Genomic DNA, 13,020 nt, shown 5'->3' with positions numbered 1-13,020 from the left:
CCAGAGAAATTGGTCCTGGCTCTGGTTATGAGCAACCAGCCAGCTGTGCAGGTCCCACCTTCCCCCACAGGTGGTCCTAAATGTGACAAAGAATGTTCCTTGCTCCTGCACCATCTTTCCAGCCTTGTAGTCATCTGCTTTGTTCTCCTATTTCTTAACTTATTAGCAAGTGATAATAGGAGTTATCCATTGATTACTACTTTTGAGCTCCTACTTGCCAGTTTCCTACCTAGCTCCCTAAATTCTAACTGTAGAACTACATCCCTCTTCCTGCCTATGTAGTTGATATCAATGCGAATTATGACTGCTGGCGTTCACCATACTGATCCCCTAATGATCAAACTTCCCATCTCCATTGCTCTTCTGGTCTTCTTTGTGCCCCTCATACAGCTGAGCCAACTGTGGTGCCATGGATTTGATTCTGCCTCCACTTCCCAGATTAAACATTACTTTTATCACTATGGTTGGAGAGAAAGATGCACTCAGGATTCATGTCCGTTTCTTCCTGACTGCCTGATCAACTATTCCCTCTCTGCATACTCTCAAATTGCAGGGTGACCACACATCTATAAACATGCTACCATGAAGCTCTCAACTTTACAGATACACTGCAGTGATGCCAGCTGCTGTTCAAGCTCACAAACCTGGAACTGATGACACATTGTGCCCCTGTGGTTATCCAGAACACAGGAAGCGTCCTTGAATTCCCACACAGCATAGGATACACACCAAGCAGCCCTACCATTCCTCTCAGAAGAAAAAACATTGCTACTATTAATAAGCCTCACTGTTACTAATAAACATTTTTAAAAATCTCAAGCCACTCACTTTCCTTCTGTTGACGTCACTTACACACGAGGAAGATAACTGAATGCTTTACTCCTATTTATTTAATGTTTTAAATCTCCCAGCTGCTTAGACTCAGTCCCTAACTTTGGAGAAAGCAAAAAAGCAGCTCTACGCATAAGCCAATCAAGTAACACCTTTCCTGTAATATCATTGTCTGATTTCCCCACTACCCCTACAATTTTCCTCTCAAATTTGAGGGTTCCCAAATTCTAAGTCAAGGGCAATAACAAATATAACAAAATCAACCCACCTTCCTTCAAGTCTTTTCCAGGGCCTCATCTTTTGCCATGAGGGCCCCAAAACTGGATACGGTATTCTTGATGTGGCTGAACCAAGGCCTTGTACAAGAATTGTGCCTTTGTTTTTATATTTAATTGTCCTGGTGTACTCCCCCAAATCCGACTTAATACAGCAACAGTTTCACAAATTGCTTATGGACAATCAATGTTTCATGAGTTATAACAACTGGGCCCTTCTTCCATTTTAGTGTTTTGAGTAAGCAACCCTGCATGGTGTATAGGACTGTTATTTATATAATGCCTTTAACATAATAAAACATCCCAAAGCACTCCATAAGCATTCTAAAACAAGTACGACACTGAACCACATATGGTGATATTAGGTCAGACGATGGATTGTCTTAACGGAGGAAAGATAGCGGGGCAGAGAAACGTAGAGATGGTTGGGCTGAGGCAACTGAAGTTGCAACTACCAATGGCGGTGCAATTAAATCGTGACTGCTCTGGAGGCCAGAATTAGAGGGTTGTAGGCGGAAAGAAACTTCAGGGAAAGGCGGAGATGAGGCCACGGAGAAATTTGAAGACAAAAATGTTAACTTTTCAATCAAGGTGCTGCTTGATCAGAAGCCAAATGCAAGTTAGCATGCACAGTGGCAATAGATGAACTGGACAGTGCAAGTTAAGACACGAACAGTTAAGACACAAACAACTGAATTTTGGGTGACCTCAAGAATACAGAGTAGAATGTTTGAGTCAAGTCAGCAATGCACTGGAATAGTCGAGTCTAGAGGTAACAAAGGCATAAGTGAAGGTTTCAACAAATGAGCTGAGATAGGAACAAAGTCAGATGTTACAGAGGTGGAAATAGGTAGTCTTAGTGACATTGTGAATACAGCATTGGAAGCTCATCTTGGGAGTCAAATGTGATAAAGATTGTAAACAGACTAATTTAATCTCAGGCTATTGGGAGGGAAAGGGATGAAGTCAGTAGTTAGGGAATGGAGTTGAGAGCAGGGACCAAAAACAAAGATTTGAAATTAATTGAAGGAAATTTCTGCTCAGTCAGTATTAAGATCTCAGATAAGCAACCTGATAATTTAGCAACAGTAGAGTCGACGACAGAGGTGATGGTGAGATATGGGTTGATTGTCTTTAATGTATATGTTCAAACAAACATGCCTACAGTACACCAAATTGTGTTTTCCTGCACTTTAAAGTAGGGTTAGAACAAAGATTTGATGTTGAATTTATTCGGAAAACCTAATGAAACTTCAAATTTACATGGTAGAAAGGTTAAAATGTACATAGTGACCAACTTTTCTCATTTAAATATTTAGGAAACAAATGTTGACGCAGCCAAATACTAATTATCTCTAATAATTGGGACAATATTCTTTTAAAAAATCAAAATATTTGTATAATAAGCTGCACTAAAATTTCGGAGTGAGAGAGAAGCTATAATAATTGCATTTTAATTTTTAACCAAATTGCAAAGTGCTAGACAAAAAAATCAAAACCATTACAAGATTCAAACGGAACCTGTTTCTAGTGGGGATGGAAACTCTAAGTCCCAAGAGGCCTCGGGATTTTCTGTGCATGCACAGACTAGGAAGCACATGCGCAATCCAGTGTTTTAAAGTTCCTTGGGCTGTGGACAGGCCCAATGTGTCTGTATGAAGAAAAAGACACAGAAACCCCAGTTGTGCAACCAGGAATGGAGTGCCACAAATCAAAGAAAGTGCCAGGTGGGGGACAAGGGGAGGTCCCAGTTTAAGAAGAAAATTAGGGAATCTGAGAAAGAGACTCCAAAGCAGAAAGAGAGCTACGGGTTGCAAGGGCTCAAGAGAAACTCAGAAGATTGAAAGCAGCAACAGGAGTTTGGTGATTCTGTGTTGTGGGCCATTGAGGGGAAGGTACACCTTTGGAGTAGTAGCATTTTGCTCACCACAGCTAAAGAGGTCCAGTTGTGCTCATGAGTTGCTCTGGAGTGCAAACTCTGGAACCCAAGGGAATGGAGTGTCAGGTGAGGAAACTGCAATGCTGCGAGGTGGGCTGGCATTGAGGCCATTTAAGCTGGAGCGACTTTTTGGAGAGAATTGCATAGCATGATCTTTGAAGGTGAAGACTGGAATCCCTCTTGAGAGAGAGAGAGACAGGGATTAAATGAAATTAGTTGGCTCGCAGCATTACTAACATCTGGGTGGGTTGTTGAGAAATCCGTGGAATCTGTCTTGGTCAATTTAACCACTTATCAGCAATGTCATGTGTTCAACTACAGTCTGCCTCTTAATTCACATTCACTTCATATTAACTCCAAATGTTAGAGTACAAGATAGATATTGTAAGTTGATCTATCTTGATCTGATATACAATCCTAGACCAGATCCCCCAAGTTGTTCATAGGATCTGGTTAGGGACCAATAATGTTTTGTTCAGAGTAGACTAAAGTTTGAGATTCAAGACACTTGCTATATGAAGAAAACCTCAAGATTCCCCTCGGATTTACTATACAAGGTCAGAATGTTAAAATTATTTACAATATCTACCCTTTACTCTAACATTCAGGGTAAGTATGAGGAACATGTTAAATTAACAAGCCAACTGTGGTCAAACACACCACATCTCACAATAAATAGCAGATGTGGCCAAAACAGAATCCATGAATTTCTCAACAACCCTTCCAGACATCATTAACACTGAGTCAACATTTATCAAATGAAGGATTCAATTCTTCACATTTGAAGATCCAATCTTGGAATTTACAAAATGTCACCCCAATTCAGGCAACTTCAATGATGTCCCACATCACAGGGTTTCAATCTCATCTCCCAACATTTCGTTCCCCTAGATTCCCGACTATACGCTTGAACACCAAGTCCAGCACAACTTCATCTCTGCAGCTATGACAAGCAGAACATTACTGCTCCAAAGGGCTACCTTTGTCCCAGTGACTGGCAGCACTAAATCACCAACATTTGGCTGCTTTCCTGGATCTTCAGAGCTTCTCCCAAACCCACTTCTCTTAAAAGCTTGCCCTTTCCCAACTTGAAGCCTTTGTTCTCTGCTCCCCACTTTTCCTTTAAATTAAATGGCATCTGTTTTCAGTCCTGTTTCTGCCCCTTACCTTTTGGGAGCTCGCCCTGTCCTGTGTCCCTTGCCCCCTGCCTGGGACACTTCGGACAATGGCATTCCACAGCCGGTCACTGGGTTTTCACATTGCTTCCCTTATGCACAAGGGCACTGGGCCAGTCACTGGCCCCAAAAACTTAAAGCCGCACATCTGCTGAACTGCACATGCACAACTGGGGTATATGCAGGATGTTCAAATTTATAGGGAACTACTGGCCTCCATGCTCAACATGAAGATAAATTTGGGTTAATAAGATTTACTAACGTTTATTTTTGTTTGTCTAAAACCCATGAAACCTTGTGGCTTTATTCTCTGAGCAAGTGTCTTAAATATCAAACGTTGCCTACTTGAAACAAAGTTACTGATGCCAAACATGTGGGTCTGGCCCACAATCAGAACAAAAATCCTTTCTTGCAGAACGTATTACAATAAAGACTTCCACACAGAAAAAAATTACAGCCTACAACAGGATTTCCCAAATTCTTGCACGACCAACAACTTGCATTTATGTAGCACCTCTAATCGTGAGCATGTCATGGTGCTGCATAGAGGTGAAAGTGATGCAGAAGTGAGATGTATTAACCACAGTGAAAAAGGTTGGTTTTGATGAGCCCTTCCTTTTGAAGGGAAGTCTCAAATTAGCATGTTCCCTGTTTCAGAGTATCTTACACTAAGTCAACACAGGTAATGCAAAACAGTATTCTTTTATGGATGTAGAAATAAAAAGTTTAAAATTCATGCAAAAAACTATGGTAACACGAAAATAACTGACAGGAATGCACAATAGCAGCAACTTCCATGCATTTGATGGGTTCACCAATAGTTGTGAATTTGAAGATAAAGACACAACGGATTAGTAACCCATCACTTTTCTGAGGCAAAAGAAAAAAGGGAAAATATAGAATACCAAAAGGCGCACAAAACATTAAAAATGCAACAAATAATAGGACATTCAGGCTTTGAACCATTCAACCAAATCATATTGTATTTGCTAATCACTTTTCATTCACTCAAGGGATGTGGGCTTTGCAAGCTAGGCCAGCATTTATTACCCATCCCTAATTTGCCTCGAGAAGGTGGCAGTGAGCTGCCTATTTGAACCACTGCAGGCCATGCGGTGTAGGTACACTCAGTGCTATTAGGAAGGGAGTTCCAGCTTTTTATTCCAGCAGTAGTGAAGAAATGGCAATATATTCCAGAGTGTGATTATACTATGCCTTTAAGAAATGTATTTATATCATGTTTCTTGTGAGGAGTACGTTTGAAATTCAGCTCTTGTTTTACACAGTCACGATTTGTCTGCAAAACAGGCAGCTCATGATCGATTTTAGTTAGGGATGTGTTTGTTTTCATCTGAGTTAATGCACTTTTGCTCATTTGTTTTTTTCACCTGGAATTTCAGAGTAGGGTTTTGTTTAGGTTGCTTGACAGTATCATGTGTTTAAAGGGAGGAGCTAATCTTACCGGGAAAAGCAGGCAATTTCTGCCAGGTTCTGAAAGCAGCAAGAAATGTCTCTGTCTCGGACCTGCTAGAAAAAATAGGTCTCTCTCTCTCTCTCCATAGAGGTGTTCTGGAAGCTCCTGGACTAGCAGCCCAAGTACAAGCACGTAAGCCTGTGTATCACTAACAGATTTTGAAGAGGAGTTTAAGTCTATAGAGGAATATTGCTTGAATTAGAACTAATAGAGACAGATTAGCATTAACAATTGTCTCTGGTCACGTTTAAATATTTCTATTTCTAAAATTAAGCTAATTAATTTGCTATAGTTAAATTGTATTACTATTGTTTTGATAAAAGTTTCCAAGTTTGTCAATAGAATCAGATCTGGAGTGAAACACAATTTATCCTCTCACACATCGAACATAGAAAACTTATTGGGGTCTAGTCGAGCTTCACAACATACTTTGGGGTTTCCAATCTGGTATTCTAACACAAGTCAGAATGGTGAATAGCTTGGAAGGGAATTTTCAGGTGGTATCTACATCCCTTGTCCTTCCAGATGGCAGTGGTCGTGGACTGGAAGGTCGAAGGTCTTGAGTTCCTGTAGTGTATCTGATAGATGGTACAGACTGATGCTACCGTCATCAGTGGAGGGAGTGAATGTTTGTGGAGGGAGTGTCAACCAAACTGGCTGCTCAGTCCTGGATGGCATCAAGCTCCTTGAGTGTTGTTGGAGCAGCACTCATACAGGCAAGTGGAAAGTATCCCATGCTACCCCTAACTTGCGCCTTGTAAATTATGGGCCTGCTTTCGGGAGTCAGCAGGGGAGATACTCGCCACAGAATTCTACCTTTGACCTACTCTTATAGTTGTACTATTTATATAGCTAGACCAGTTCAGTTTCTGGTTATTGGTAATCCCCAGGATGTGGATTGTGAGAGATTCAACAATGATAAAGATCTTGAATGTCAGAATCATAAGATTCTGTCTTCTCATAGAATCCCTACAATGCAGGAAGCCATTCAGCCCATCGAGTCTTCACGAACTCTCTGAAGGAACATCTTACCCAGGCCCACCCCGCGCATTTTCCCTGCACGTTTACCATGGCTAATCCACCCAACCTGCACATCTTTAAGACTGTGGGAGGAAACCAGAGCACCTGGAGTAAACCCATGTAGACACAGGAAGAACATGTAAATTCCACAGTCACCCAGACTGGAATCGAATCCAGCTCCATGACGCAGTGCTAACCACTGTGCCACCATGTCTTGTTGGAAATGGTCATTGTCTGGCACAAACATTACTTTACCTCAACCTCATCTTTCCACCTCATCCACATATCCCTTTAATTTCCAAAAATCAACCTGTGCTTTGCATATAAATCAACAACTGAGCAACCACTCTCAATATGTTCTTGTCCATTGATCTAGGATAGATGGAATGCTGTACAATCAAAACCAAGGGATCCACTATCCTCTTAAAACCCTTGAAGACCATTAGGTCCAGGGTATTTGTCAACTTTTAGACTGGAGAAATTAATGGGACTATTTCTTTACTTAAGTAGCATCCCCACTAATTGACGGCAGTGCATTGAAAGAAAAACTAAATAGTAAGCATAGAACAGTATTACATAAGCCATGGGCATTATTACAGTCACCCATCATGAATAAAAATACATTTTTTCTTGATATGATGAGAAATTAATGGAAAAGAATAAATGAACTGCAGACTCAGCAATTCAGTAAAGCAATCAGCATTTTACACAGCTTGTTGTTTAGTCCACTGAACACACAGACACAAAACAGATCAAACATTGCAAGTGGGCTGTTCATCAGGTTTGTAAGTAAAGAAAGCATGGAACACTGCACAAATCTGACCAATAAGTCAATTGTCACTTTAAACTGCTGTTATCTAACCTGTCTCAAATCCATCATACAAGTTATTTGTCACATTAGCTGTAAATCTAAAATACTAAGATTGCATGTTTATTTTTTAGGGAGCGTTTCTGTTACAATTGGACACTTCAGTATGAATCAATTTCACCTCATTGCATACACAGCCCCAAATTATCAGGGACCACCATCCTGACTCGAGGGCAAAATGAAGCGAGACTCTTGAAAGGAGAGAGCATCATCGACTTCAGAGTTAGTCTACGCAAGTTTAACATTGGGGTGAAATGATTTTGGTTTCAAAACAGCACTAAACTGGGAGAATGCACTGATCATTCAACAAGATCTGTGGAAATCAAAACCTTATTTTCTTCATTTGAGTTTCCATTCAGGAGGAAGTGGATGCTGGGTGATTAAAAGCAATGTGCTTTTAATGAGGACTAGGAATTCCTCTTGTAAAATACAAGAAATTGTGTAACTGAGCTCAGTGGTTTGACCTAAATGGATTCCACATCTGACTGTTTTTGCCCCAGAAAGAATAAATTTGAAATGTGCAAACTTCATTCATCATATCTACAGATTAATATTTTTACAATGCCCCTAATTTACAAAATAGTGACTATAAACTTCAAATATCTAATATATTTATTTCATACCATAAATTCAATTAATTTCACCTTTATAAACAAATAACTCAACATAAAAAGGGCTTGCACTTTTAGGGTTAAATTTAAAATAAAGTAGTAACTCTTGTGCCCAGCTGTTCAATGAAATTCTTTTATTTCCAGTGGTTGAAAACATGTAACACTATATGTAATCCAGGACCAATAAATCTAATATTTACTTCATGCCCATATGAATGAATTGAATGCATCAAATACACACACACTATGTACACTGAAATGCTGTTGAAGCATTTTTTCTCGAATAGGGGAGTATTTGCTTTTGTAAGGGTGTCAGTCAGTACAATAAGCTGGCATGATAATGGAATGCATTAAATTGCACCAAGAATGCAATGATTTAAGGAAGCAGAATCACAAATCACTATTGTGCAGCAGCAGTTGCTAGAAGGGCAATCATAATCATCTGCTACCAATGCATTCCTAGCAGTGCGAAGAATTACAAATTACCATAATGTTCTAAACAGAAATTTACTCTTGTATTTTGACAAGTTATACAAATACAAAATTGTATTTATCGGCATATTTTTGGCTTAACTGGTGCTTACCTTCTACAGCCATTGCATCAAAAACACGGACATGAAAAAGAAAAAACAACGATTAGTGCTATCTAACATATATTACCAAAGTAAAACATACCATAGGAAAAATGTTTTGTAATTTATATTATTTTATTAAATACAACTTGAAATTAAATTGGAATTTACCAGATGCTGAATAAAACTGTTTAATTAAGGAGCTTGTAAAATTATTCTTACATTAATGGATCTTAAAATATTTGGTTTGATTTCTTTGGTTTCTAACTGTATTAAAATCATCAGTAAGATAGCAACCAAGAAATGATTAGGTAGAGATACTGAGCTCAGCAGTGCAAGAGGCTCATAGAAAATCACATTTAGGGATTAAAATTTTTCTTTGTTAACCGTCAGGATGAATTTGCAGAATGTCAAACTTAAATCACTAACAACACATTAACTACACAGAACACCACTGATGTGTGATTTTCACGCACAAAGCTGTACAACACAATCCTCGAAACCCCAAGAAGTAGTTCCAGAATCCCATGTAATTAAATAGAATATGACTTCCTCACCATAAACTGGAGGCCTTGAGCAGAAGAAATTTCCATTTACCTTGCTTGTCTACACAACAAATATCTTTGCAAGTCAGTAACTAATTGGGCATTAACATTTTGACATTTGAAGTGCATGTTTTAAACACTATATCAATCCAAGTATTTGTTTCTTGTTTTTTTTCCCTATCGAGATACAAATAAAACAATTGCTTGCTAAAATGGAAGTGAGTCAGGCAGTAATTGACTACAAATATGGGGCATCTGAATATTAATGGCCATTTAAATGAGGCATATGGGAGAAATAGACAATACTTAATACGAACTGTGTTTTGACTGCCTCCTTGGAACAAAAATCGAACATTGACTGAAACAATTGATAATTTTAAGCCTTTTTCTTTCTTACAACTGAATAAGCAAGTCTTCAACATCCATTAAAAATCAGAGTACAGCGCCTAACTGTTCTAGTTACAGAGACTGTTGAACGTCCATTCCATAAACTGGGGTTCAAATTTCAAATATGACTGACATTTGAGCCAAGGCTTGAATGGGTTTTATTAGATATTGATCTGGTCATTGGATGTAGCCTTTGTCTTGACCTTTCCAACATCCTCCTTGCTGAGCCTTACATACACTCCTACTCATCCAAAACTCCAACAAAATGGACCCTTGTATCGTTCCCCACAATCCTTGCCCTTAATGATCTCCACAGGATTGCTGCGTGATTAAATTCTCATTTACAAATCTCAAAGGCCTTGTTCCAGTCTACTTCTGTGACTGTCTCCAGCTTCATGTCACAATCTGTGTGCCACTGTCTTCCAACTCTATAGTGTCCTCCCTTTAGCTTGCACTGCCAGCTGTTGTACAGCCTTTTAGCCCTACCTTATAGAAATCTTTTTAAAAACAAACTGACAAGTAATAACACTTCTACTGCTCAACATCGACTTCTTTGATAATGTACCCTGGGAAGTTTAGTAAGTCCCACTTTCTAAAAAAATAATCTATGGAATGTGGTCATCATTAGCTAGGTCAGCATTTATTGTCCTTGAGAAAGTGGTGGTGAACTGCCTTCTTGAACTGCTGTTGTCCACGTTAGATATGCACCCAGAGCTGTTAGGGAGGGAGTTCCAGGATTTTGATTCAGCAACAGTGAGGAATGCCAAGATATTTCCAAGTCAGGATGGTATGTGAGGGGAATTTCCAGGTGGTGGTATTCCCGTGCATCTGCTGCCCTTGTCATTCTAGATTGTAGTGCTCATGGATATGGAAATTATTATCTATCTAAGGAGCCTTTAGGAGTTCCTGCAGTTCATCTTGTAGATGGCACACATCGCAGGAACTGTACCACTGCGCTCGGCCGATGGAGAAGTGAATGTTTGTGGATGGACTGCCAATCAAGTGGACTACTTGGTCCTGGATGGTGTTGAGCTTCTTCAGTGTTGTTGGGAGCTACACGCTTATTCAGGCAAGTATTCCAACACACTCCTGACCTGTGCCTTGTAGATGTTGGACAGGCTTTGGGTATTTTATCTACTGACTCTATGATTTCCATGGAGAAAATGTACAAAGCAGGCTCAAACATCAGTGTCAATAATGGCCATGTGCAAGGAAAACAAAAAGACTTTAAAAGTTATAACTTTAGGATTCAAATCTAAAATAAAACAATCCTCAAAAAGATTCCCATCTATTACTGTAGGTTACAAGGGGAGACTAGGTCATATAGGACTCTTCCCTGCTTTCAAATTCAGCATTTATATTTTTAAAAAACCCATTGACATTTTCCTAGCAAATCCATTCACCACAACTGACCTCATTTCTTTGAGTCCTTCAGTCTCTATAACGTGCAGAATCTGTTTGGGGGTCATTGGAGCATCTGAGTAATTTTCCAACACCTGTGGACAGATATGTACTGAAATCCAAGTCAACCATTACCTGACAGCACAAAAAGGTTGAAAAGAAAAAGATCATGTGCAGCAATATACGTGATGCAGGTTCTTTAATCCACAGGACTTTAAAGCAATTAGTCAATTTGCAAACTATGGCCACATTAATATTTAAGATACAGTTTATAGGAAGACCCTTGTAAATTGACACTTTTTGAAAAGCTGAAGACAGTAGAATAATTTATAGTGCATTGTGCATTCTAATGGACTATCATCTTAGTCATAACAAAACCAGCCTTTTAAATTTAAATTAAGACATCTTCCACCATAGGGATAAAGGGCTCAGTTTATCATCTGTCCTCTGATCGAAGATAAATTCACCACCACAGATATACCGAAAGATACTTTTACTTATCCCCTCGCGATAACAGCAACACGTACAGAATACAGTCTCTGATAGAACAAACAGTGGCAATGCTCTGGTACTTCAACCAAATGACTGTTTTTCATCAAAAGCCAAGTTGACAAATGGCGCTAGGCTATTTTCTAAAGAAGCCTTACAACTTAGCATAATCCTGACTATTACATGCACAAACTTTACAGCTGTGGTCACAAGACAATGAAATCCCTTTCTAGTCCAGAGATGCTGAAACTATAATTTATGTACAAATGCATGGATCCCTGCAATATTATGGTTTAGAACTGGAAGCGTCCTAGTCTGTCTGGGACTGTACTACACTGCATGACACTCAGACAAGAAGAAAACCAAAGTTTCATTTAGAGAAATTAAAACAATGCAACTTCTGCAGATGTTTAAGCACAGATCAGGGTTCAAAATAACTAGCATGTTGACTTCCTAAACATGAAGAGTCTTGCCAAGATTTCTAGCTGAAGTTTTGATAAGGTAAATGCTCCTCACCAAAATACTTAGCCATGTGCCATTATTTTGCACCCAGAATCCAAGTCTGGTGCCATAGAAAACAATAGTGCAAACTAACAATTCACAAGCGCTATAAATCATTCCAAAAGCAGTAACACTGAATGAACATGATTAAATTCTATGTGCATATTGTTTAGCCTAACTGATGTACATCTCGATCACAGTGACTGAAGATGTGTAAAATAACTATGTGGGGACAGAAATAACTGACTTGTCAGTTCTCTCTATAAAGCATGTAATATTATTGGTTAAGACTTCTGGATGGTGGGAGTGAAACTGTCAGGAAAAATTGAGGGTTTGACAGTTCTTGGCACTGTTGTGGAAACTGTAAAGTTACTCGGACAGAATTTTGAGGGCTTCAATTTTGTAATTCAAATGCTACATAACCAAAGCTTGGGTTCTGGTTAAAGGTCTCCAGTTAAGTGTTAATCTGTCCTTGCTCTTTCAAACAGAGCTGTTTTGTATATCCAACATTTCCCTTTTTCTAAGGTTTACCTCTCTTCCCCACAAATATATAAATCATTAATGTTGCAGCCTGATACAATGCAAAAACCACATTATTTCAGAAAATATATTTGCAACTGTACTGCAAGACTGTTACTGGAAAACACCCAGTCCCAGTTATACCACAACATAAATAACCCTAACTGAATGCTTCATGAGTATCTAATGTAAAGTACAGAATTTTCATGATGTGAGCAGCGCAGTCAGGGGAGGCCCCAAATGTAAGTGAGGTACTTCCCCACAGAAATAGGGGGAAAAAATTATACGCACACACCACTCGCTCATTTGAACAAGGCAAAAACAAAAATCTATCACAAAACAACATGCACAATAAGACATGGACTAAAATGAACAGATCTGTTAAGAATCAAAAAGCAGCCTGGAAGGGTTAA

General features: G+C 39.1%; 1 protein-coding gene across 2 annotated transcripts in view; it reads right to left on the bottom strand.

The window, feature by feature from the left end:
• asxl1 (ASXL transcriptional regulator 1) overlaps positions 1 to 13,020 on the bottom strand; it is a 101,510-nt gene that overhangs the window by 79,337 nt on the left and 9,153 nt on the right. Inside the window, exon 2 of one of the 2 annotated variants that reach the window (XM_078236631.1) lies at positions 11,111 to 11,193. The exons of the other annotated variant lie outside the window; for it this stretch is intronic. Coding sequence (XP_078092757.1) covers positions 11,111 to 11,193 — 83 coding nt within the window. The remainder of the gene's footprint in view (positions 1 to 11,110; positions 11,194 to 13,020) is intronic. 2 annotated transcript variants of the gene reach the window in all.

The sequence above is a fragment of the Mustelus asterias genome, chromosome 20, assembly GCF_964213995.1.
Source record: "Mustelus asterias chromosome 20, sMusAst1.hap1.1, whole genome shotgun sequence".
NCBI lineage: Eukaryota > Metazoa > Chordata > Chondrichthyes > Carcharhiniformes > Triakidae > Mustelus > Mustelus asterias.
The sequence above is the reverse complement of the archived record's forward strand: the minus strand, read 5'-3'. Positions and strand labels throughout refer to the sequence as shown.